Source organism: Anomaloglossus baeobatrachus, chromosome 10, assembly GCF_048569485.1.
Source record: "Anomaloglossus baeobatrachus isolate aAnoBae1 chromosome 10, aAnoBae1.hap1, whole genome shotgun sequence".
Classification (NCBI taxonomy): Eukaryota; Metazoa; Chordata; class Amphibia; order Anura; family Aromobatidae; genus Anomaloglossus; species Anomaloglossus baeobatrachus.
The window spans coordinates 79086467-79108573 of NC_134362.1; the positions used below are offsets into that span (position 1 = coordinate 79086467).

Here is a 22107-nt window from a genome sequence, read left to right on the forward strand (position 1 = left end):
ACTGCTCTGACTGTAAAGAACCCTTTCCTATTCAGCTGCCAGAATTGCCTTTCCTCAACAAGTAATGAATGTCACTTGGTCCTTTCTAAGGTCTTTGGAAGAACTAAGTCATGTGCCAGCCCTTTGTATTGACCACACACGTATTTCTACGTATAAATGAGATCTTCTTTAAGGCATCTTTTTTTCTAATCTAAACAAGTCCAACTTTTCTAAACACTCATTATAGGAGAGACCTCCATCCCATGTAATATTCTTGTTTTCACCTTTGAACTGACTCTGACTTTCAAATTTCGTTTTTCAAATATGGAGCCGAAAACTGGATCCTATATTCTAGATGTGGCCTTGTGATTTATAGAGTTAAAATCCTGTGATTCCAATGTATTATCTTCTCTTTATTCATCCTAAAATCTTGTTTGCTTTAGCAGCTGCTGCCTGATATTGAGTGCTGCTGCTCAGCTTACTTGTATCCAGAATACCCAAGTATTTCCACTCTTCTATAATCCCGAATATCCTAGTATATTTCTATGTAATGTATATGCAGCAATATGATTACTCCAGCGTAGGCGCATTAAGCCTCATCTGCCATGTGTTCGCCCGTGCAGACATCTTATCCAAATCCTTGTCTAACATTATAGAATAAAGCTCAGTTTTTAATATTCAACAGAGTTTTCTGTCATTAGCAAACTGACACTTTACTCTCAATCCATCCACAAGGAGAGTGATTCAAAAGAATTGGTTTCAACACCGTTCCTAGTGATCCCCACTGCTGATCCTTGCGATCCCCACTGCTGACTATATCCCATTTAGATACTGCACCATTGCCAACTAGCGATCGCACCCGCCCCCGTCGTTCGTGCGTCACGGGCAAATCACTGCCCATGGCGGACATTATCGGTAGTGCCAGTCACACGAACTTGCCTTCCTAACGACGTCGCTGTGGCCGACGAACAACACCTTTTCTAAGGGGGTGGTTAGTGCGGTGTCACAGTGACATCACACGGCAGGTGGACAATAGAAGCGGAGGGGCGGAGAGCAGCCGCATAAACGTCACTCCCACCTCGTTGCCGGAGGACGCAGGAACGCTGTTGTTCGTCATTCTCGGGGTGTCACACGTAGCAATGTGTGCTCCCTCGGGAACGATGAGCGACCTGCGTCCAGAACGAGCAACGATATTTGGAAAATGAGCGACGTGTCAACAATCAACGATTTTGTGAGTATTTGGGATTGTTAGCGGTTGCTCATAAGTGTCACACGCAACAACGTCGCTAACGAGGCCGGATGTGTGTCACTAATTCCATGACCCCAGCGATATGTCATTAGCGATGTTGTTGCGTGTAAAGCGGCATTTAGAAGAAGAAATGAAGAAATACATCAATCAGTCATTGACTGAGCTCAACCCATTCAATTCCTGTGGGTGACGGCCTTCCGGAACGGGTGCTTTGTCAATATTTAATTTGTTCATATGCAGCCATGCTTCTTGTGTAAATTTAGTTATATTAGGTAATGAACTTTGATTTCAGACTTGTTGAATGATACCTGGCACAGGAAGTTCATTTGGAAATATGGATAAGAATTGCCTGTTTAATATCTCAGCCTTCTCTTTGTCCTTTACTATTATATTATTTGGGCCATCTTGTAAGGGGCCAATGCCATCAGATTTTTATCTAATTTTATTTATTTGAACCCTAAAGATGATTCATTGTCACATGGGATCATGACCTGTTTGCCAACTTTATAAAATTATAGAAATTTACTAATGTGTTTACCTCAACAGTAACAAAAAAGACCTTTGGGCTGCTGGATGTTGGCACAGGACCTTTTATCAGGACAAACAGTTTCACGGATGATCTCGACATGGAAGGAGATACGTTGCTCACTCCAATAACTCATATATCAGAGTAAGAATTTTCGTATGGGCTTGTGAGACGTCATTTTGATTGGTTTACTAACCATCAGCTTAATATGTCTGTACTATGAAATGTCAACAATTTTTGTATCGTCACAGGCTACGAGAACACCACCGAGCGGCAATAAAAGTTATTCGCAGAATGCAGTATTTTGTGGCAAAGAAAAGGTTCCAGGTGCGTTCCTCTTAACCAGAAAGCTAAACTACTGGGTCATATGTCCTGGAGGACCAAATTTGGTGAAATCTATCAGCAGATTTCACAATACAATCTGTACACATTAAATACTGTAGACCTGATGAGGTTGGTGTACTTATTCTCAAAATCCATATCAGAATGGCATGATATTAAAATGAGCAAGAACAAGAGCATTTCTGCACTGAAAAGTGCTTTAAAGGGAAACAGTCATCAGATTTGGCGACTATAAGCTGCGGCTAGCACCACTGAGGCCATATATACAGCATTCCAGAATACTGTATATAAGAGCCCAGGCCACTCTGTATAACCTAAAAAACCCCACTTTTATAATACTTGCCCAGAGGTGGGAGTCTTGTACGATAGGTGTCACTGTTCTCTGGTCCTGTGCCTCCTCTTTGCTGCGATCTCCGTCCTCATTCTACTCAGCGCAGTATAGATGACATGTCCTACATCACCCACACACTGCATTGCATTCCTGTGCAGGCGCACTTTGATCTGTCCTGCTGAGGGCAGAACAAAGTACTGTAATGCGCAGGCGCGAGGAAAGATTAAAGACTACCCACGCATGCGCACTACAATACTGCGCAGGACCTCAATTCCTTCTAGTGTGGATGACGTAGGATGCGCCATGCACACAAGCCTCAGAAGGAGGACGACGGTGATCGCAGCAAATAGGAGGCGCCAGACTGGAGAGCAGCGACACCCATCGGATTGGACCGTCCCTTAGGTGAGTATTATAAAAGTGTTTACTATGTTCTACAGAGCGACTTGGGCTCTTATATACAGTATTCTAGAACACTCTATATAACAGCTCACTGGTGGTGGCCGCAGCTTAGTCGCCAAATCTGGTGACAGGTTCCCTTTGCAAAATACGTTAAAAAAACAATAATACTCATTCTGAGCTGCATAGGGAAATGCTACATTGATTGGGGAATGGTGATGCCCAGTAGACAATTTATTTGTTAATTTACTAGAGCAATATTATAAAAGATATTTCCGTATTCCAATATTCATGGTGAATATACATATTTACCAAGCTGACATATCCTTTTGAGTTGTACCTGTAATTTGCATTTTAAAGACCTTTTTATGCTGCAGTCCATCAGCCAGTTGTCAGTCTCTGCCACACTTTAGTCGTACCTGTCTTGCAATTTCTTGATGTGACTTTATTTTTAGACCAGCTCTGATTATTTTACAATAATTTCACAACTATCTTTTTTTTTATTTTTTTTTATTTCCTCTTTATTTGCAGCAAGCAAGAAAACCCTATGATGTACGCGATGTCATTGAGCAATACTCACAAGGTCATCTCAATCTGATGGTCAGAATCAAGGAACTACAGAGGAGGTGCTCAGCAAATTTTTATTAAGATTGTATTACTACTTGGACATATGGGTCACCTTTAAACAAAGATTCTTCAAACTGAGAGCTGGTTGGGGAGGGAAAATTGCATTTCTTATGGAAACTTTATTTAAAGTGATTTATTTACAGAACTATTTTATCTCGGACATGCATCTGATACACATTCTAAAACATGTAGATCTGTATTCTATTTCTTTTTGGAAAAAAAGGAAATATTTTAAATGGGTATTCTCAAGTTGTCTCCTGAGCAGCTCAGAGCTATGCTGTCTCCTTACTTCCTGGTTTCTGGCAGGATGTGCTGTAGTCCTTAAGTGACAGTTCTGTTGAGCACAGCTTTAGTATTTGTAGAACCATAACTTAGCAAACATTTTTCTGTAACCCATTCAGCCATCAATGGTTTGCTCTGGAGTGTACACTGCTATCACTCTATGTACACATGGAGATGACAGGGCATTTGAGCAAGCACCAAGCACTGGATAGTGAGAACCAAAATACTGGATTCCAAGGATTGTGATTCTACAGTATTGCTAAGACCAAGATTTATAACAGCAGTTTCTCAGGAGCTGAGAGGGAGGGGAAGGAGTTGAGTAGCTAACTGCTGGACTGGAGAGAGTTGACTGGTATGTTAAGAGTTCACTTGTCTCCTGTAATGTAACTACTGTGCACTCTTGGCCAGGGTCTGGCCAGACAATAGTGGCCAAGATCCATGCAAATGAGCTGTACACTATGAAAGATAAAAGCTCCCATTGCAGGAGAATGACAGCCGATAGAGAGCAAATCAATAGCAAACTTGCTTATTTTCATGCTAACTAATTAAAGCAACTTAATAAATTGAGATATTATTATTATTATTATTATTTATTAGAGATAACTCTTTTAATGACTATGGTGGTATGAGCCTTAGGGGTACTTCTCACATAGCGAGATCGCTGCTTAGTCACGTTTTTTGTGACGCACCAGTGACCTCATCAGTGATCTCGCTGTGTGTGACACTGAGCAGCGATCTGGCCCCTGCTGTGAAATCGCTGATCGTTACACACAGTGCTGGTTCATTTTTTGGACGTTGCTCTCCCGCTGTGAAGCAAACATCGCTGTGTTTGACAGCGAGAGAGCAACTATCTGAATGTGCAGGGAGCTGGCTTCTGGCAGTCTGCGGTAAGCTGTAACCAAGGTAAATATCGGGTAACCAAGCGAAGCCCTTTGCTTGGTTACCCGATATTTACCTTGGTTACTAGAGTCCGCCACTCTCAGGCTGCCAGTGCCAGCTCCCTGAACACGTAGCCGGAGTACACACCGGGTTAATAAGCAAAGCGGTTTGCTTATTAACCCGATGTGTACTCTGGCTAGGAGTGCAGGGAGCCAGCGCTAAGCGGTGTGCACTGGTAACCAAGGTAAATATCAGGTAACCAAGCGCTTGGTTACCTGATATTTACCTTAGTTACCAAGCGCAGCATCGCTTCCACGCGTCGCTGCTGGCTGGGGGCTGGTCACTGGTCGCTGGTGAGATCTGCCTGATTGACAGCTCACCAGCGACCATGTAGCGATGCACCAGTGATTCTGACCAGGTCAGATCGCTGGTAGGATCGCTGGAGCGTCGCTAAAGTGTGACGGTACCCTTAGGCTTGACTGAGTTAGAAAGCACTTGCACATACTTAAGATAGTAAATAGGTTTAGAGGGGGGATACTCAGTTGCAAACCAAAATTGATCTTATCCAGAGAGCAGTAACATAGAATATCTCCCACTTTGAAGGTCCCAGTCCTTCATGTGAAACTGTGCAATACATCATGTTACCTTTGGTGGAAGTGCAGGAGAATTAAACACTTGCCAGAGTTTTCAACAAATAGCTGTTCGCTGAGAGTCCCAGTTAGGCCTCATGCACACGTTTTGGTCCGTATTTTATCTCAGTATTTATAAGCCAAAGCCAGGAGTAGAACAATCAGAGGAAAAGTATACTAGTATACTAGAAACACAGGCAGCACTTCTGTATTTATCAACCACTCCTGGTTTTGGCTACAAATACTGAGGTAAAAACTCACTAAATACTCAACATGTATATGTCAGTTTACTAGGTGTGGAGTTTTACCACAGAAAATGTGTGGTATTCTTATTGCCACTGCAGGTATAATCTTTTTTTTCCTCTAGATCCTGTGTGGCTCTGTACTAAGGAACCATACAAACTCCATGACTATGTGCAGCATCTTCTACTATACAAAATTTGTGTCCTCTGGTGTTTAACTAACTTGTTTTTGACATGAAACCTGTCGAACAAGTACTGTGCATGTTGGGTGCAGGTGTGTGGAGTGTGCTATGCATCTCAGCCTGCAATGTGCCTGGCAGATGTCAGCTGTGTGATACAGCCGGTATTTGTCTCTAAAAGCAGCAATTAGAACAGGTCTTGCTGTAAAACCTTTAGATGGTGCTGTTAATCCCTGACAGTGGTATTTAAAGGGATTGGCACCGGGTTATACTTTTTTTTTTCTTACTTTGAGACTGAAAACGAACAGACATTTAGTTGCTAGCTACCTGCTTGTTGTGTCCAGCACCATTATCTGCCATTACAGAGCAATCACTCCTCCTCGTGCCAGCGATTCAGGGCCTCCATGTCAGCAGGGCAGCTCTTCCTTTTCTGGGCTGCTCTGCTGACAGGGTGTGACTGCCAGCATCATGCTGATTGACAGCTAGCAGCCCGCAGTTTGGTAGCATGATGTCGGCAGTCATGCCCAGTCAACAAAGCAGAGCGGAAAACAAGGCACTGGTCTGTCGACTTAACCACAACGGAAGCTGCACAACTGCCGGCAGGAGCGGTCTGTGGCCAGTCTGTGCCGGCAGGAGCGGTCTGTGGCCAGTCTGTGCCGGCAGGAGCGGTCTGTGGCCAGTCTGTGCCGGCAGGAGCGGTCTGTGGCCAGTCTGTGCCGGCAGGAGCGGTCTGTGGCCAGTCTGTGCCGGCAGGAGCGGTCTGTGGCCAGTCTGTGCCGGCAGGAGCGGTCTGTGGCCAGTCTGTGCCGGCAGGAGCGGTCTGTGGCCAGTCTGTGCCGGCAGGAGCGGTCTGTGGCCAGTCTGTGCCGGCAGGAGCGGTCTGTGGCCAGTCTGTGCCGGCAGGAGCGGTCTGTGGCCAGTCTGTGCCGGCAGGAGCGGTCTGTGGCCAGTCTGTGCCGGCAGGAGCGGTCTGTGGCCAGTCTGTGCCGGCAGGAGCGGTCTGTGGCCAGTCTGTGCCGGCAGGAGCGGTCTGTGGCCAGTCTGTGCCGGCAGGAGCGGTCTGTGGCCAGTCTGTGCCGGCAGGAGCGGTCTGTGGCCAGTCTGTGCCGGCAGGAGCGGCCTGTGGCCAGTCTGTGCCGGCAGGAGCGGCCTGTGGCCAGTCTGTGCCGGCAGGAGCGGCCTGTGGCCAGTCTGTGCCGGCAGGAGCGGCCTGTGGCCAGTCTGTGCCGGCAGGAGCGGCCTGTGGCCAGTCTGTGCCGGCAGGAGCGGCCTGTGGCCAGTCTGTGCCGGCAGGAGCGGCCTGTGGCCAGTCTGTGCCGGCAGGAGCGGCCTGTGGCCAGTCTGTGCCGGCAGGAGCGGCCTGTGGCCAGTCTGTGCCGGCAGGAGCGGCCTGTGGCCAGTCTGTGCCGGCAGGAGCGGCCTGTGGCCAGTCTGTGCCGGCAGGAGCGGCCTGTGGCCAGTCTGTGCCGGCAGGAGCGGCCTGTGGCCAGTCTGTGCCGGCAGGAGCGGCCTGTGGCCAGTCTGTGCCGGCAGGAGCGGCCTGTGGCCAGTCTGTGCCGGCAGGAGCGGCCTGTGGCCAGTCTGTGCCGGCAGGAGCGGCCTGTGGCCAGTCTGTGCCGGCAGGAGCGGCCTGTGGCCAGTCTGTGCCGGCAGGAGCGGCCTGTGGCCAGTCTGTGCCGACAGGAGCGGCCTGTGGCCAGTCTGTGCCGGCAGGAGCGGCCTGTGGCCAGTCTGTGCCGGCAGGAGCGGCCTGTGGCCAGTCTGTGCCGGCAGGAGCGGCCTGTGGCCAGTCTGTGCCGGCAGGAGCGGCCTGTGGCCAGTCTGTGCCGGCAGGAGCGGCCTGTGGCCAGTCTGTGGCGGCAGGAGCGGCCTGTGGCCAGTCTGTGGCGGCAGGAGCGGCCTGTGGCCAGTCTGTGGCGGCAGGAGCGGCCTGTGGCCAGTCTGTGGCGGCAGGAGCGGCCTGTGGCCAGTCTGTGGCGGCAGGAGCGGCCTGTGGCCAGTCTGTGGCAGCAGAGATCGGTGTTGGGGAGAACAGGCAGGTAGTTAAAAACAACTGCCTGTTAGCTCCAAGGCACAGCGTAAAAGCAAAAAAAATAGTCTCTGATCCCTATAAGGTGCAATATCCAAGATGCACACCGTTTTGGGATACTGCATACCCCAATGCTAGGCGACGATTGTGTGGTGCTTATGGATAGCGGTGGCAGCCACGGGCTTGCCCCATTGCTGAAATATTGGTACTCCATTGAAGAAGCTACTGTAAATAAAAAGTAATTGAAACATCATATATAACCCCAAAATGGTACTAATGAAAACCTCAACTTGGCATGCAAAAACAAGTTGTCATAAAGCTCCATTGGTTAAATCTCCAAATTGTCTCTCCAGGAAAGGAGACAAACTCTAGCGCAGCGCCACCTATTGGAAGTAGCGATCCTAAAAGTCAAGAGTGGATTTTTAACAACCATTTGCATATGACTTAGGATTTTATGCCAGATCAGAATCCCAATTTGCAGACACGGTGTTTCGGGGTGCTTGCCCCTCGTCAGTGCAAAGTATGGGGTGTCTTTTTTTCACCACCAAAATAGAAAAAAAAATTGGACAAGTTTGATACTGTATCTTGTCTATCTAGTTTTCTACTGACCTGAAGAATCCTGTTCTTGGGTCATTTTTAGTGCACAATGAATGCCGTAAAGACAAAACACAATCCTGGGGGGCAAAATGGTGAAAAATGCAATTCCAATACATTGTATGGTGCGGTATATGGTGACATAAAAAACTTCAGCTCTTCTCTAAAAAAAAAAAAATATGCTCTCGTATGGCTGTCATACAAAAATCGAGGAAGAAAGGGACGAATAAATGAAAGCACAAAAACAAAAATTGTCCATAGTTGGAAGTGATTACATTTAGTTTAAATATATATTTTTATAGTTCTTTTCACTTATTATAATAATATTTATTATTATTATTATAGCGCCATTTATCCCATGGCGCTTTACAAATGAAAAGGGTAAAAAGAAAAACTAGTACAACAATCATTAACAGTACAAAACAGACTGCTATAGGAGGAGAGGACCCTGCCCGCGAGGGCTCAGTCTACAGGGAATGGGTGAGGGTACAATAGGTGAGGACAGAGCGGGTTGCGCAGTGGTGTACTGGACTGAGGGTTATTGTAGGTTGTAGGCTTGTCGGAAGACGTGGGACTTCAGGTTCCTCTTAAAGGTTTCCACGGTAGGCAAGAGTCGGATATCTTGGGGTAAAGAGTTCCAGAGTATGGGGGAGGCACGGGAGAAATCTTGTATGCGATTGTGGGAAGAGGAGATAAGAGAGGAGCAGAGAAGGAGATCTTGTGAGGATCTGAGGTTGTCTGCAGGTAGGTACCGGGAGACTAGGTCACAGATAAAAAATAAATAATAAATCTGGTCTTGTAATTTTTAGACTGGCCCTAACGTTAGTTATACTTTGTACATCAGCCACATGGATGAAAGCCTCAGTATACGGAGTCTGTTCTTAGTGATTTTTATACAAATATTTTCTGTCCATGCTCTGATCTGAAAGAAGGATGAGGCGGTGAGCTGTGATTATCACCTTTTGTGAATGGTTGATACTGTATCTGCTGTAAATAGAGGTGTTACCTTTCATGGTAATCTTCAGTGTCAGTGATAATGATGCTGCTGAAAACTCCTCAGTATAAAACAGAAAATATGAATCTAGTTTTGACCAGTGTGAAAATGGTAAAATCTGTTTTTTTTTTTTGTTTGTTTTTTTTTTATTATTTATATAGATAGTTACAAAATTGTAAAAAGTAAGAAAAAAAACGTTTTACGTAAAAACCTAATTTTTCCAATGGGTCATTTTCTGATAACATTTTTTTTTTAACTGCCTTTTCCTAATAAGATCAGAATGTTGCACTGCTTCAAAAAAACAAGAAGTTATGTGTCACTTTTGAATCATTTTCTTGGAAACTGCTGAGTACTAACGACTGTCACTTAGTCATTAATAAACCATCCTGATAAAACGACGGTTGACGGTCTGTTTCTGAGAGACTAATTCAGAGATCACAAGCCATACGGCTGCACTTCTGTCACTTGGAAAGACGCACGGTCATGACTATTTATATTCTATATGATCTATATTCTGATTTGTTAGTAATTGAAATAAGAGACAAGTTTTAAGATTTGGGTGGACATTCTCTTTAATAAAAACACTTTTTGCTTACACCAGTGGTTTCCCCCTTTCTCTACAGACTGGACCAGTCATTGGGGAAGCCCTCGCTGTTTCTTTCTGGATCAGGTAACTGCCTTCTCATTGTAATGTGGATTTCACTTCTTACCGCTATTAGAGTTGAGCGAGTACCTAACTATTCGTACTCGCTATATTCATAACGAGTACTGTCTACTACTTGCGGAATTTGTTCCGAATAGCGCATGCAATGCAAGTCAATGGGGAAAAAACTCTCAATGTAATGAGTAACCGGAGTGCCTTACTTTTTCGTGCAAGTAGCGAATAGTACGGCATTCAGATTACTCATTACTTTGCGAGTTTTTCCCAATTGACTTGCATTGCACACGCTATTTGAAATGAATGCGCGAGTAGTAGACAGTACGAGTGCGAATAGTTAGGTACTCGCTCAATAGTAACCGCTATGAAATGGAATAAATGTTATCGCTTAAAGAAATTATCAATAGTAAAAATCACTTGTAAGCCTTTTATTTTTAAAAAACAGGATGTTTTCCAGAATTAAAAATAAGGGTGCCATGTTTTATAACTAGGGATGATCGAATACTTCGATTATTCGGCTTCGTGAATATTTTCCGAATACCTTGCCACTATTTGACTATTCACGAATATTCGATGCGCAATTTAAGTCTATGGGAAACCCGAATAACAACTATTCGGGCTTCCCATAGACTTACATTGCGTATCGAATAGTCAAATAGCGGTGAGGTATTCGGAAAATATTCGCCTAGCCGAATATTTGAGATATTCAATCATCCCTATTTATAACCTATGGGAAAAATTAGTAAATTGTTTCTCATGTGATATGATCTCAATGATAAATCATGAACGGTTCCATAAATCTTCTGGAATCCAATGGACCCCAAAAATGCTCATTTCTATTTATAATGATGATATTTTGTTTTTTTTTTATTTATTTCCAGATAAAGTGAAAGATCGAGGCACTAACACAATTGGGTCAAGACTGAACCGTGTAGAGGACAAGGTAAGAAAACCAGATAAAACCATATATATTTATATTGTGAGCACCAACTACTTACACACATACAAATGACACAATATGTATTGGAAATGAATGCAATTACAACATATTTAAAGGTGTTTTCCACTACTAGGGAAAATGCTTCTGATTTCACTTGTTTCCCTCAGTAAACATAATAGACCCCGTTCTCATTTCCCATTCTAACGCTGTTCCATTGCTGTCAATAACCGCAGTTTGGGGATTAATTGACGTCTCACGAGCTCCGCATCCAAGAACCGCTGGCTTTTCTCGCCACGCCTTTTGACCAAATGAATAATAAAGAGAAAGTGAGTGGCAGCCGCAGCGTCACTTCCTGTTGATTAACTCATTTTGTCAGAAGCCAGGAAGCTGATTGTACACAGGGTTCCTGTGACGTCACAATACCATGTGATCCCTGAACTGTGGTTACCGACCGAACTGGAATAAATATTCCTATAGCAGTAATGCAATGCCAGAGTTACCTTATTCATTGTTAGTATTTTAGAGTGCAGCTGTATGTATTTTTGTAGTTATAATGTGTTTTCAGCTAGAACCTGTTCACACCTGTTGGGTGTCCATGTCAGTCTGTTGTGAATACAGTTTCCCATTTGGAGCTCCCTCTTGTGATCAGTGCTGGCACTGCAGCTGATGTGTGGACTGGAAGTGGCACATCTGCAAAGGACTGGCAATCAGGGTCAGATTGGGCTATTTTAGGCCTCTTTCACACGTCAGTATTTTGCATCAGTGTTTTGTCAGTAGTGTTTGGATGCCAAAACCAGGAGTGGCACTTATAGAGAAGAGCTATAATTGAAAGACTGACACCTGTTCTGTGTTTCGGAGACACTCCTAGTTTTGACATCCAAATACTGATGACACACTGATGCAAAATACTGACGTGTGAAAGAGGCCTTACTTAGTAGCTTTCTCTTGTTACTTGCCGGTGGTCAATTGCTCCTGTGTGTCCAGGACATTCTGCAACCAGCTCTGCTCACCTCCAGAACTTCCCTGAGATAAGTGGTCTTGTACCTCTGCTATTTGTTTACCACCTTTTGTTGTTGTTCTGCTTTGATACTATGCATGATTCCTAATTTGTCTGTGTGGAGTTTGTGGTGGAATGGGATCATTCCCTGCTGGGAGTGTCTGTATACTTAGCTCCATGATTCTGCAAGGTTTGTGTTTTGTCATGCTTGGTATTATTCAGTCCCTCATCTGTATTAGTGTTTTTGGATCCCAGTAACATCTCAGTGCTGGTACAGTGGGGGAGAGGTTTAGTAACCTCAGGATTTTTCCATATCAGTAGTGCTGGTATTTATTAGGGTTTTTATGGCTGCAGACAGTTGCTCTTTCCTATCCTTTTCTATAAAGATAGTTTAGGCCTCACATTTGCTGAAATCTGTCCTTTCTGGCTTTGTGTTTTTCTATATCACTGTGGCCTTTACATGTGGGGGGCTATCTATCTATCTTTGGAGACTACTCCGAGGCAGATTAGCTTTCTTATATTTCTAACTGTGAGAATATTTAGTTCTCCGGCTTTGTTGAGGCGTCCAGGTCATCGTAGGCTTGCCCCACGGCTACTGTTAGTTATGTTTCAGGATTAGGTCTGTTAAGTTTCCAGCCACTCTGTTACCTTTTTGGGATTGTGCATTATTTGATCCTCCCCGGTCCCTGAATCATAACACAGTCATTTTGATATATTTGTAGTGCATTTCTTTCTGACTTTACACTCTGCCCTGTAACCAGGCTGTGTTTACCTTTTTTGATAGCAGGATCCTTTCTGCCCAGACACGTAGGTTTTTAACCCAGATAGTGGCATTTCAAATTAGGTTCCCGGTATTCAGAGATCAATTTGCCGTGGTGACCGGCCTCACATGCATTGGCCAATACATAAGCAAAATATCTTTTTTTTTCAAATATTCCTATAGCAGTAACGCAATATTAGAGTTCCCTTATTCATTGTTAGTATTCTAGAGTGCAGCTGTATGTAGTTTAGAGCTGGAACAGAGTCAAAATGGGAGGCAAGTACTGGGTCTTTTATTTTTACTGGGGAAAATAAGTGGAATCAGAAGAGGTTGTCCTAGTAGTGGACAAAAAATATTTCTCACTTTCTGAAAAAAGAATAAAAGTAATATCTGTTTGTTCCAGACCCAAATTCTCCAGTGAAGGTATAGTGACATGGCGATTGTGGTATACAATATGCACCTCAGAGGTCCATCCCTGCATTTCATACAGTAGAGTATGTTGCCTACAGGCTCAGATTATACATATGTACATAATAAATATATATATGTGTGTGCGCATCATATGAACCTGTAGGCAACATACACTACTGTTTTTCTCAAGTCCCTCTCTACAGAACACTGTACAGTGTAATGGACTGCTAATTTACTCAGTTAATTTGAATCTGTTCATAGGATGTCACCCCACAAACTAATTATATACACATGTAGCTTTTTCAAAGACAAGTTCAGTAATATCTTTACATAGACAGTCCATTCCTCTATCACTGAGAAATGTAAATGAGGCTGAAAGATTAAGGTACCGTCACACTAAGCGACGCTCCAGCGATCCCACCAGCAACCTGACCTGGCAGGGATCGCTGGAGCGTCGCTACACGGGTTGCTGGTGAGCTGTCAAACAGACAGATCTCACCAGCAACCAGTGACCAGCCCCCAGCCAGCAGCGACGCGTGGAAGCGTTGCTGCGCTTGGTAACTAAGGTAAATATCTGGTAACCAACCCGACCTTTACCTTGGTTACCAGCGCACACCACTTAGCGCTGGCTCCCTGCACTCCTAGCCAGAGTACACATCGGGTTAATTACCCGATGTGTAGTCTGGCTATGTGTGCAGGGAGCCGGCACTGACAGCGTGAGAGCGGCGGATGCTGGTAACGAAGGTAAATATCGGGTAACCAAGGAAAGGGCTTCTTGGTTACCCGATATTTACCTTTGTTACCAGCGTCCGCAGAAGCCGGCTCCTGCTCACTGCACATTCAGTTGTTGCTGTCACACCCAGCGATGTGTGCTTCATAGCGGGAGAGCAACAACTAAAAAATGGTCCAGGACATTCGGCAACAACCGGCGACCTCACAGCAGGGGCCAGGTTGTTGCTGGATGTCACACACAGCAACATCTCTGTTGCGTCACAAAAGTTGTGCCTCAGCAGTGATGTTGCTAGCGATGTTGCTTAGTGAGACGTGGCCTTTATTTGTAGATCTGAAGCCTCTGTCACACCAGCTCTATTCCTCAGCCAGTGCTGCCTCCTCCTGCTGGACTGATTAGTCTCTATTGTGTTTGACTTCAAACAAAGGAACCATCAGTCAAGTAGGAGGTGGTGGCACTGGGCAGAGAATAGAGCCATAGTGACAGAGGCTCAGAGTTTACATGTGCTGATAGCACTTCAGCCTCATTTATATATCCATTTAAATGTTTATTTCTCTGTAATGTAGGAACATATTGGCCATGTAAAAGTATTGCTGGACTTCTCTTTGAAAGATTTGAATTCGAACATTTGACTTTTACGCTAGGGCTACTTGCGTGTAATGTATTCTGATCATACACTAATAGTAGAAATACCTGTGTGTGTGTAAGTCACAGATGGCCAAAAGTTGAGGTGGACAATGGCTAATTTCTGGTTAGACAGATTACTATTTCTCCTAACTCTCTCATACAAAAGAAGGTTTGGGTTGGCTGAATGTTCACATGTTTTCAAAGGAGAGAAATGAGAAAGCCATTGCCAAACGGCTCTGACAGCAGCTTATCACCTAAATAACAAAATGGTTGGGCGTTAAGGGTCTGCAAATTTGAATTCTCTCTCCCAAACTCATCTTTTGGTGAAGAGTCTGGAATGCTCCATACACAGTAGACCATTAGCTTAAGGCCCCGTCACATTAAGCAACATCGCTGCTAACGAACAACTTTTGTGACGTAGCAGCGATGTTGCTAGTGATGTTGCTGTGTGTGACATCCAGCAACAACCTGGCCCCTGCTGTGAGGTCGTTGGTTGTTGCTGAATGTCCTGGGCCATTTTTTAGTTGTTGCTCTCCCGCTGTGAAGCACAGATCGCTGTGTGTGACAGCGAGACAGCAACAACTAAATGTGCAGGCAGCAGGAGCCGGCTTCTGCGGAGGCTGGTAACCACGGTAAACATCGGGTAACCAAGAAGCCCTGTCCTTGGTTACCCGATATTTACCTTCGTTACCAGCCTCCGCCGCTCTCACTGTCAGTGCCGGCTCCTGCTCTGTGCACATGTAGCTGCAGGACACATCGGGTTAATTAACCCAATGTGTGCTGTAGCTAGGAGAGCAGGGAGCCAGCGCTAAGTGGTGTGCGCTGCTCCCTGCTCTGTGCACATGTAGCTGCAGCACACATCGGGTAATTAACCCAATGTGTGCTGTAACTAGGAGAGCAGGGAGACAGCGCTAAGCGGTGTGCGCTGCTCCCTGCTCTCTGCACGTGTAGCTGCGTGCGCTGGTAACCAAGGTAAATATCGGGTTGGTTACCCGATATTTACCTTAGTTACCAAGCGCAGCATCTTCCACGCGGCGCTGGGGGCTGGTCACTGGTTGCTGGTGAGCTCACCAGCAACTCGTGTAGCGACTCTCCAGCGATCCCTGCCAGGTCAGGTTGCTGGTGGGATCGCTGGAGCGTCGCAGTGTGAAATCTCACCAGCAACCTCCTAGCAACTTACCAGCGATCCCTATCGTTGTTGGGATCGCTGGTAAGTTGTTTAGTGTGACTGGACCTTTAGTCTAATGTGTATGGGAGCTTAAGTGTAGGTTTCTACATTCAGAGATGTGGCCAGAAAACTATCGTGAGTACTCTAAGTAGTACAGTCTGATTAAAGGATTCCAATAGAGTCGGATTGAAGGACCTGGTCCAATAGAATTAATTTGAAGGACCTGGTCCATTGGCCACATTAATCTGTGACTGCTAGATGGGATTCCTGAGAACCATCTCCTGCATCCCAGCGCTCACAGATCTTCTACCTGGACTGGTGTCAGGTCACTGTGTGTAATGCTAGAACAATGAGGCTGTTTTGTAATCCGAATCATGTGGAAGGTTGAAGACACATTGTACGGCGCCTGTCCAGCAGGCACACATTACTGACAAGACCGCTAGAAACAATTTGCACCAACTCTAGTTTTCAACTCAAATAACTTCAAAGTGGCTAACCAGGATTGCACTGAGCAGTCAATCTACTTTTTTCTCTCCAAAAGAGTGCCACTTTTGCCCTCTCTGATATTACAGCTCACTTATTTAGGGATGAGCTACGATATTATACAGAGATAATGGAAACCGGCAGCATTGTTTTGAATTCCAGCCAATTTTAAAGGGTACCTGTCATCAGATTTGACGACTAGAAGCTGCGGCCACCACCACTGAGCTCTTATATGCAGCATTCCAGAATACTGTATATAAGAGCCTAGGCTGCGCTGTAGAATGTAAAAAATACATTTTTATAATACACAGCTAGGAGGACGAGATGGTCCAATGGGTGTCGCTGCTCTCCAGTCCGGCGCCTCCTGTCTGCTGCGATGTCCGTCCTCCTTTGACCCAGCTCAGTATAGATGACGCGTCCTACGTCATCCACACAAGCTGGCATTGCGGTCCTGCGCAGTTGCACTTTGATCTGCCCTCAGCAGAGCAGATCAAAGTACTGTAATGCGCAGACGCGAGGAAAGGTTAAAGACTGCCCACGCATGCGCACTACAATACTTTGATCTGCCTTGAGCAGGGCAGATCAAAATGCACCTGTGCAGGACTGCAATGCTGGCTAGTGTGCATGACGTAAGACCTGTCATCCACACTGGGCTGGGAAGAAGGAAGACTGAGATCGCAGCAGAGAGTAGGCACTGGACCAGAGAGCAGTGACTCCCATCGGACCGGACCGTCCCCGTAGGTGAGTATGATAAATGTATTTGTTATGTTATACAGAGCGGCCTGAGCTCTTATATACAGTATTCTAGAATATTGTATATAATGGCTCAGTGGTGACCACCGCTTATAGTCGCCAAATCTGGTGACCCTATAAGTCGGCTAGAATATATTAAATGTGTATGGAATACAATTAACATCTATGTTGTTCTCTTTGTTTTAATCTTTTTTTTATTATTTATAGGTTACCCAAATGGACCATAAACTCAATCTCATAACTGATATGCTTCACCACCTGGTATCAAACCAACAAAGTAGTCCGTCTACGACCAGAACACCACACCGGAGCAACTCTCTGAACAATGGGAGCAATCTCTCCAGTAGTCTGCCCACCTATGAACAGTTAACCGTGCCAAGACCAAGCCAAGATAATATATCTTGATGAACAGACGCCAACTAGTTCACCACTGTTCTCAATGCAGATATTCATTATTTTAATGAATGCATTTATTCTAAGCAGAAAGTAAAATGAATGATTAAATTAGACTGAATATTGAGTAAGTGTGTAACACTGTAAAGCACGTCTTGTCTATTCTCTGTAGATCCTACCAGGGTTCATTGAAGGTTTCATAGAGGAAGTGAGTGACGTGGTCTATGTAGAAACTTGGCGGAAAGCATCTGATACATTGATGAATCCTTTCTCAGGAAGATTGTAGCTCATCGGCCTGTGCGGGTGATATTCGCTACGGGTCGTGCTGTAAAACTGGCAATACAACTGAACAATTACCTTGATTTTTTAATTTTATTAAAATCCACTTTTTACATTGATTTTCAATTTTTGGGGGCCTGAAATAAAAATCCTTTTGAGAGAAATATAAATAAATATTGGACTGTAGAAGTAACTTTTTTTTTTCTTTACAATGTAGCATTATTTGACAAAAATTATATTAGTTAATTTTTCTTTGATTTCTGATCACAAAGTTTTTTTTTTTGTTCTTTTTTTTTTTTCATGGAATAATTTCTTGACATCTGATCAAATGTATTGTATTTTGTCAAAAATGTTGATATTTGCACATTGATTGGTTTAGAGCGTTAGTTCTTGGTGTACAGTTAATTTCTAGATACAATGAAATCTAAGTGGGATGAGCAGGAAAATTGGTTTGAAAGGTAGGCTTCGGGGGAGGGGCGGGATGGGGGACCGAAATCTGACACCAGCAATCTGGTCTGGGTAAGGAGAGGGTCTTCACAAGCAGAAGGTCTATTGGATAATCTGAATTTAACCTGGAACACCGGTATGAATTCCTTTAGTTTCTTATGTTCTGATCCCGAGTGATTTATTCTTATCCGATTCTTCATTTACAATTCAGCTGCTAGGTATATGGAATATATTCGCTCTGTAGCCCATTTATTGCTCTCTACCACAATATGGAAGGTTCTCATTGCGGTCTGAAAACCCCAGACAGACCCTTAATCAGCAGAAATCGCATTGTCTTGGTGTGAATAAATTGTAGGCATATCTACACACACGTTCACAGAATTTTCTGCAATTTTATTTATAATTTTTCAATTTTTTTTTGCATAAAATGAAACTTGTTAGAGGGTTGTTCTCTTCTTTTTTGAGGAGTACATTGCTCCTGGCCCCTAGCTTCATGTTCCCTAGGGGAGGAGCACTCCTGAGGATTGACAGTTCGGACTAGCGGCATTTTTGCTCTGAGCGGAGTGCTCTCTGACTGCTAGTAGGAGCTGATTTGCCTCGGCAGCATGGGAGAAGCGTAGGTGAAATTAACCTCCAGACCTCTTTGGAGCAGCACTTGCAGGCTGTAAAGTGGTATGTGCTTCTTGCCTAAGTAACTGACCTCCCTGAGACTTCAGAGGTGGCTGGTAACCTTGGCAATAATCTGTACACAATAGAATAAGGAAATAATTTCAATCTCAGAACTGTGTGCAACAAATCCGCGATAGGTGATCTGATCCAAAATACACACTGCGTTGCCAGATGAGAAAAGTAAACTATTGGCTAAAAAAATGTAAAAGGGTTGTCTACTACCATGATATTGATGCTTAGGATAAGCCGTCAAGATCAGATTGATGGGGTCCAGTATTCAGCACCATCTTCGATCCGCTGAAGAGAACAGCTGATTGGTGGTGGTGTTAGACTGATGAGGACTCAACACCAATCGATGGCATCTTCAATTGGACAAGTCATCTTATTGTGGACAAACCCTTTTAACTTTACATGTAGTTTTTTTTTTTTTTTTAGTTATAAGATGAAAACGTATGTTTGAAGGTGACGCTACATAAGACGATATTCACAAATCCAAGAGTCAAGATCTGAGTACAGGCCATAATTTATGGACTGGCTGCAGGTTGCCTAATAGACATATATGACGCTGTGAAAATTGAGGGCAGCTGACAGTGTAAGGACATAATCTTTTGACAGTGTAAACCTGTTGGCTCCTGCCATACAAACAGAGCCGTAATTCACAATAATTATTTTTGTCAGGCTATACTTTTTGGTACTTATGTATTTGTGACTACTTTGTTGCAGCTAAAATTAAAAAAGGGATTTAAACCACTGTGTAAATATTTAATGTTGTGTGTTTACAGCTGCTATCCGGACAAATGTGTCTCCACGGTTACAGACTACAAACAACCCCTGTGTAGTCTGATTCTGTAATCATGCACCTCTAAACTATTCCATACTTCTCCTCTTGCTCACATAGAAGTAGTAACGAAGGAGACACCTAGGTCCGGGTAGGAGCTGTGAACTCAAAAGATGGAAGTTATTTTTGTACTGGACAAATAATAGAAGCATGTGGAAAGAATGTCAACTAAGCAGCTTGTTCTTCTTTTGTTGTGCAACTTCTTTATTGGAGTAATTGAACTTTTAAAAAACATTTCATATATGGTAGAGACATGTGAATTGCTTTTATTGGTGGGAATTCTGGTTCTGAGACCCCCAGTGAAAACAAAGATTGGACTAATGATGAGCTCAGTAGTAAATCTTCAGTCTGGAGGAGATCAGTACAAGTCTCCACTCATGGCCTATGACACATGATGTTTTCCAATAGTACAGTTACTGTAACTATCATCAAGTACAAAATTATCAAGGTAAGGCCAAGTGTATAATGTAATATATAAGAACATGTTAACGTATATACCATTTATGGATCACATCTGGTCACTTTATTGGATCATATAAATGATTTATCACTAGCGATGAGCGAACACTCCCATGCTTGAGTGCTCAGTACTCGTAACTAGTGATGAGCGAACACTCTCATGCTTGAATGCTCAGTACTCGTAACTAGTAATGAGTGAGCACTACCATGCTTGAGTGCTCGGTACTTGTAGCAAACAGTTAGACTATTGGATGGGTTGCGACTAGTGTATGGAGTATAATGAAATTCAAAAGGAGACTCAAGCATTTTTACGGGAAATCTTCCAGAAAAATGCTCAAGTCTTTCATCGACTTCCATTATGCTCAAATAATTAAGTCTTGCCCATCTGAGCATCAACCACCTGATACAGGTACTGAGCACCCGAACATGGTAGTCATCACTATCTACAGCATAAAGGATTTACAGGATAGATGATAATGGTTATTCAGGCCCCCACCACTCACTACAATAGGGATTCTTAGACACTGTTATAGACTAAATTGAATGGAGCTGTTGGTAGAAATGTACACCACCACCCCATTTTGTGGCTATGGGACTGATGCTGATAGCCACACGTATCAGCAGCTATGTTGGGACTGATGGGGATAGCCGCGAGCATCAGCAGCTATGTTTGTCAGTCCCATAGACATTAAGTTAAAGGGGTATTCCTATCTCAAAGATCCTTTTCAATATGTAGTGGGTGCAATAATTAGCAAATACTTCCAATTAGAAATGTACTTTAGCTGATCCTGATTTACGATGTTGCTTACCTCATGTTCAGGGCATTGCAGAACCTTAGGTATTGACCATGCATATAGTGACAGTTGGTTGTAATGGATATCTAAGGCCCTGCAATGCCCTGCACATGATCTAAGTGAGATAAGGAATCAGAAGAATTAGATTACATTTCTAAATGGAGGTATTTGCTAATATTATTCTTATTACACCTACTACCTATTGGGATAAGATCTTGAGGAAGGAAATACATAAGTGTATATATGGTATCACTCACCTCTGGAACCAGCGCTCAGTGCCCAACTTCTAGTGGTAAGTGAGATTCCCAGCAATGGATATTTGTTTTATTGCCATATATGCTTTTTTGGACAACTTGTGCCACACAGTATCACATGATCGATTGATGGGTGTAAATCAGTTCTATTTTGAAGAATGGGTTCAATATTAAAAATCCCAGTAGAATTTCTGCTTTTCCTAATCGCACCTCACCAGGCAGAGACAGAAGAGAAAAGAGCGCCTGATACATTGGCAAATGTCGCCAAGCAGCTGTCCCCGTCAGAATTTCATTTTACTAGAACAAGAAGGAAGAGTTAAGGCTAAAATGGATTGTTTCCTCTTATTTCCAGCTTTGCCAATAAACATAGTGCCTAATGCAATCACTTAAGTTCAAATTACCTGAGCTGTAATACCGTGCACAACCACTGGACAAGAGAGGCGCTGTCTGCAGGAAAAACTGTTTGTTTATTTTTCCCCCCATAGTAAAATCTATTCTGATTCCTGATGCTTCTTTACTGGTTCTGGTTACACTCATACTCCAGAATAGAATTAGATTTTTGGTGGTAGTTTTTTCTATATATTTTTTTTTTTTTTTTCTTATGGTGCCTGTAAATGAGGCACCATGGATAATATAAATGTATTACTTTCTTAGCAGGCAAAGATAACCAGCCGCATAGTGTCACGACGCTCCTCTCCACTGCAGTGATTGTAACAGGATTAAATGAGATGTCCAGAACCGAGCTTCCTAATATGAGATTGGTGGGGGTCTGATACCGGGCACCCCACTGATCATTTTACTCCTCTGAACTAAAACCATGTGAGGAGTCAGAACACGGAGACCGCTGTAGAGTACTGCATGTTATCACCCATTCAGAGACCGCTGCAGAGTACTGCACATTATCTCCGATTGAAGTGAGTAGGAGCTGATCTGCGAGGTCTGTCCATGTACAATTGAAACCACAGGTTTACATACACTATTGAAAAAGACACATCTGCATGTTTTTCTCACTATCTGACATAAAATCAATATAAACCTTTCCCATTTTAGGTCCAAAATTATTTATATTTGCCAAATGGCAGAATAATAAGAGAGAGAATGTTTTAAGGCATTTTTATTACTTTCTTCAAAGTCAAAAGTTTAGATTTACTAAAAATGTTATGCCTTTA

The 22107-nt window shown here is 43.7% G+C and overlaps 1 protein-coding gene across 3 annotated transcripts in view; it reads left to right on the top strand.

The window, feature by feature from the left end:
- KCNQ1 (potassium voltage-gated channel subfamily Q member 1) overlaps positions 1 to 17689 on the top strand; it is a 267942-nt gene extending 250253 nt beyond the window's left edge. For all 3 annotated transcript variants that reach the window (XM_075325459.1, XM_075325460.1, XM_075325458.1), the window contains exons 12-17: positions 1775 to 1898; positions 2006 to 2081; positions 3355 to 3449; positions 9902 to 9948; positions 10818 to 10879; positions 17013 to 17689. In XM_075325459.1, coding sequence (XP_075181574.1) covers positions 1775 to 1898; positions 2006 to 2081; positions 3355 to 3449; positions 9902 to 9948; positions 10818 to 10879; positions 17013 to 17210 — 602 coding nt within the window. In that variant the 3' untranslated portion in view covers positions 17211 to 17689. The remainder of the gene's footprint in view (positions 1 to 1774; positions 1899 to 2005; positions 2082 to 3354; positions 3450 to 9901; positions 9949 to 10817; positions 10880 to 17012) is intronic.
- The last annotated feature ends 4418 nt before the right edge of the window (positions 17690 to 22107 follow it).